The sequence below is a fragment of the Citrus sinensis genome, chromosome 3 (assembly GCF_022201045.2).
Source record: "Citrus sinensis cultivar Valencia sweet orange chromosome 3, DVS_A1.0, whole genome shotgun sequence".
Lineage (NCBI taxonomy): Eukaryota > Viridiplantae > Streptophyta > Magnoliopsida > Sapindales > Rutaceae > Citrus > Citrus sinensis.
In genome coordinates, this window is record NC_068558.1 from 8,525,595 (window position 1) to 8,530,013 (window position 4,419).

At 30.7% G+C, this 4,419-nt stretch overlaps 1 protein-coding gene across 1 annotated transcript; it reads left to right on the top strand.

Annotated features, from left to right (window-relative positions):
- Positions 1-2,599: 2,599 nt before the first annotated feature.
- Positions 2,600-4,096, top strand: LOC107176873 (flavonol 4'-sulfotransferase-like). The gene has a single exon (XM_015529973.2). It carries the CDS (start codon positions 2,668-2,670, stop codon positions 3,721-3,723), a length of 1,056 nt encoding a protein of 351 aa, XP_015385459.2. The 5' UTR covers positions 2,600-2,667; the 3' UTR covers positions 3,724-4,096.
- The last annotated feature ends 323 nt before the right edge of the window (positions 4,097-4,419 follow it).

Consider the following 4,419-nt stretch of genomic DNA (forward strand, 5'->3'; position numbering starts at 1 on the left):
TATCACCATACAGTTTACTCAACCTTAGACTGAATCTGCTTCTCTTGAATACTTACTACCCTTCTTGATCCACGATCCTCAAGGCAGCTCGCAAAGTAATCAATAATAATTCTTCAATTATTCAATGTCTAGTGATTCAAGATCCACATAAACTCTCCACAGAGATGAAAAGAAGATTAATAAATAAATCAATGCAACATTATGCGCCAAATCCGGATTCTTTAGGGAGGAGGCCGAATTTTGCTTCTTTACTTTATGCTCTGTGTTGTGCGTGTGTTCAATTGTGAAATACCTCTCTTTATATTGGTACTGGGGTTTCACTAAAATAGCAAATCTTAAAAGACTTGGATTCTTTCCAAATAAGAGTTTCTTTCCTCTTTTAATTCCCATGAATTTGAATATGAATAAATATGATCTTATTGCCTTACTTGTCTCCCAAGAAATATATAGAGCATTTAATCAACTTCCTATTTGAACCAACTTCTCGCTTTAAATAGATCTCATGCGCCAATTATAGAATCATATCACTAATAGACTTTCTAAATTAGACATCTAATTAAATTAGGAAACAATATTCCTAATAAATTGGAATATCAGTAAATTAGGGAATTAATAAATTAATCTCTATTACAAGAAATGCAATAAATAAAATTTCAAATTAACTAAACTTGTCATAAGATGCCAACTCTATAAATAACTAGGAAATAGAACCGCACTTCGTGCGGTTTTAAAAAAAGAATTTAATATTATCTTTTTTTATTGTTTTGCACTCGATGAAACTGATAAAAAATATGACTTATTTTTTTTAAAGATGACGCAACCTTATAAAACTAATGTTATTTATGAAAGTTTATTATTATTTTGTTAACATTAAAAGAATATACTAATGTATATAGTTAAGTGTACACAACATTTTCATCAATAACAATCATGTTCACACTAATCAACTCTCTATTTTTCTTGGTATTAACAGACTCGCACATCTTACAAAACCTAACCCTTATCATCCAACTATCTTTATCATTGTTTAACTCATGAAGAAAAGAGTACTCCATGAAGCACACAATACTAAAAATTTAAATAAGTCAAAAAAATAAAAACACAATAACATTTCTAAAGAGGATGTTGGTTAAATAATAAAAAAAAAACTCGAACATAACAAATCTTAAATGCTTAATATTTATAGAGTTTGAAGAAACCAAAAGACACTAAATAAAAAGTTGTATAATTAAATATGAGATTATGACATTAAAATTAGGTCCTAATGGCATTGGTGGGGGAAGATGAAAAAACCTTCTTTCCTATATTAATTAGTTGATGGATTTTAAACCACAAAAATTTAGTTATTGGCTTAATAAAATAAATGAATGTTTCAAAACTTATAATTAATTTATTATTAATGGTTACATATTGTTGAATTTAAATAGAAAGAGTAAGAGACATGTAATCTTTTGTAATCTATTAATTATTTTCTATTTTTAATATTTTGTAATACAATTATTTTTTTAATCTCAACCAATATATTAGATAATAGAGAATAAAAAAAGATGAGAAATAATGATGCCACAAATCTTAACTACTTAATATTTATAGAGTTTGAAGAAGCCAAAAGACACTAAACAAAAGGTTGCATAATTAAATATGAGATTATGACATTAAAATTAGGCCTTAGTGACATTGTTGAGGGAAAATGAAAGAACCTCTCTTCCTATATTAATTAATTCATGTATTTTAAGCCACTAAAGTTTAATTGGTAGCATAATAAAATAAAAAATAATTTCAAAAGACTTATAATTAATTATTATTAATGATTACATATTGTTGAATTTAAATAGAAAGAGAAAAAAAAGTACAAAGAATATCTACCAATGTTTTAGATATTTTAGATAATAGAAAATATAAAAAGATGAGGAATGATATATATATTAATAAAGTTACTATTTATTAAATGAGTTAAATATAATCAAATTAATTATGAGAAAATGAAAGGCCAAATCTAAAAAAAAAATTCTCTATTTATTAGATAATAGAGAATATACAAAGAAATAAAATGGTGATGCCACATCAGCTTCTCAAGTCCCAACTTTATATATATATATATAGATGGACTTAACAAAAACAAATTGTAATTAAAAAAGAGTGTAAGGTTCTAAATTGAACATGTCAATGATTGAGTCTCAAAATAGTAAAGAGGGGTTATTGTGATATAGATGCAACACATAATGAAAGTGTTATAGATAGAAAATAATGTAAGGAGCTAATTAAAATGGGTTTATGGATGTAGTTAGAAATTAGCTTAATACTTATGAAGATATATCAAATAAATATGAGTGGAAGGGGTTGCAAGAATTATTGTAACTTACACCTCTCATGTGAACGACACAAAATTATGGGACTCACAATTTGTGTGATTCACATAAGAGATATAAGTTACAATAATTAAAGATTAAACGACCAATTTTTTTTTTTTTTTGGATGTTAGCATACACTAAAGACGTTAACGGAAGAATAATTCGATATACGTTACTTTTATGTATAATTTCATGTGCATGTATCATTACTCTGAAAATGATAGATTGAGGGAGATAAAATGTCTACCATAAATAAACTTGTTTCCTTAATTTATTCGGACACATAAGCAAAATTTCTCTTAACACAGTCTTATTCATGGCGGCCCTTATCACAGCTCAAAACTGTTTTGTTCCCAGACCAAAAGAAGAAGAAGAGGAAATCGAAAGAATCTACAAGGGCTACAGAGACATAATGGCAACCCTTCCGAAATACAGAGGATGGTCAACTCTGCACCTCTGCCAATATCAAGGCTTTTGGTTCCAACCAAAGATTGGTCTCGAAGGAGTCATGTGGGTGCAACAACGCTTCAAGCCTCGACCAACTGACGTTTATTTGGCTACCAATCCAAAATCTGGCACTACTTGGCTTAAAGCTATTGTTTTCTCAATAATGAACCGAAAGCGATACAACAATTTCACAACTGATCACCCTCTGCTTAAGTTTAGTCCGCATGAAGTTGTTCCCTTCATGGAGCTTGACCTTTTCAGGACAACTCCTATTGCTGATCCTGAAATTCTTCCATCTCCTCGCATTTTAGCCACCCACATAGCTTACAATATGTTACCCGAATCCATTCAGAACTCTTCTTGTCCGATTGTTTACATATGTAGAAACCCTAAAGATGTTTTCGTTTCTTTCTGGCAGTTCTCGGTCAAGATGAGACCAAAGGATCTTCCGGAACTTTCTTCTGAAGAAGCATTTGACTTGTTCTGTCATGGCGTTACCCCATGCGGGCCCTTTTGGGATCAAGCTTTGGGTTACTGGAAAGCAAGTGTTGAGTTTCCCAACAGAGTCCTGTTCTTGAAATATGAAGACATGAAGACGGAGCCCTTGCTGTGTACAAAGAGGATTGCTGAGTTTTTGGGGCAGCCTTTTTCTTTGCAAGAAGAGGAAAATGGGATTGTGCAGGAAATCGTGAAGCTTTGTAGTTTTGAGAACATGAGCAATTTGGAGGTGAACAGGAATGGCAAAAGTCGAGTTCGTGCTGAGGTTAAAAATGATGTGTTCTTCAGGCAAGGTAAGGTTGGAGATTGGAAGAATCATTTGACAGATGAAATGATTGAGCGTCTTGACCAAATCACTAAGCACAAGTTTGATGGCACTGGCCTGATAGTTGATGCCTGGATTGATCATCACACGAGTGATTATTAATTTGTCTTCTCGGCTTGATGTTGAGATTTATTTTCCACCAGTCCAAACACACACGAGAGTCCTTTCGAGTTTAGTCCAGTGATTTACAAGCATCTTTATTTAGTTACGACCACCGATAGTCGAATCCTTAAAAAGGTTAAGGATAAAAAAATTAATTTTAACTTCATCTATAATTCTACTTTTTTTTTAAAAGAAATTAAAAAAAAAAAAGTGCTCGACAGTTATTCGTATTGTAGGTGAATTTATTAGAGTTTGTACGTTGATGTTTTTAATTAGTTTAATTCCAAGAGCAGTCACTGGTTCACTCTTGTAATAATTAGTTTTATCTGGTTGCGGTCCTCGTGGTGACAATAAAGGAAAAAGTCTTCTTTCTTTCCTTCTATGTCAAATGCTAAGTTCTAATTATTGTAATTTAAAGTGTCCCTCCTTCTATTTATCTTTGTCTTTTTTTAATTTTTCTCACTTTTATTTTTACTTTCTTTTTTCTTTTCTTTTATTGTACATGATATTAGAAACTAACGCTTTGTTTACATTTCCGGAATACAATCGAAATAAAAAACTTGTTTACTTATTAAATTAAAGATAGAAATAGAAATGAGAGGCATGAGTCCCCTCCAAAGACAGAACTATCCCCATTATTTTTTCTATTTTTCCAAAATGCCCTCTTCACAATTAAAAACTATAAATTGAAAAAAG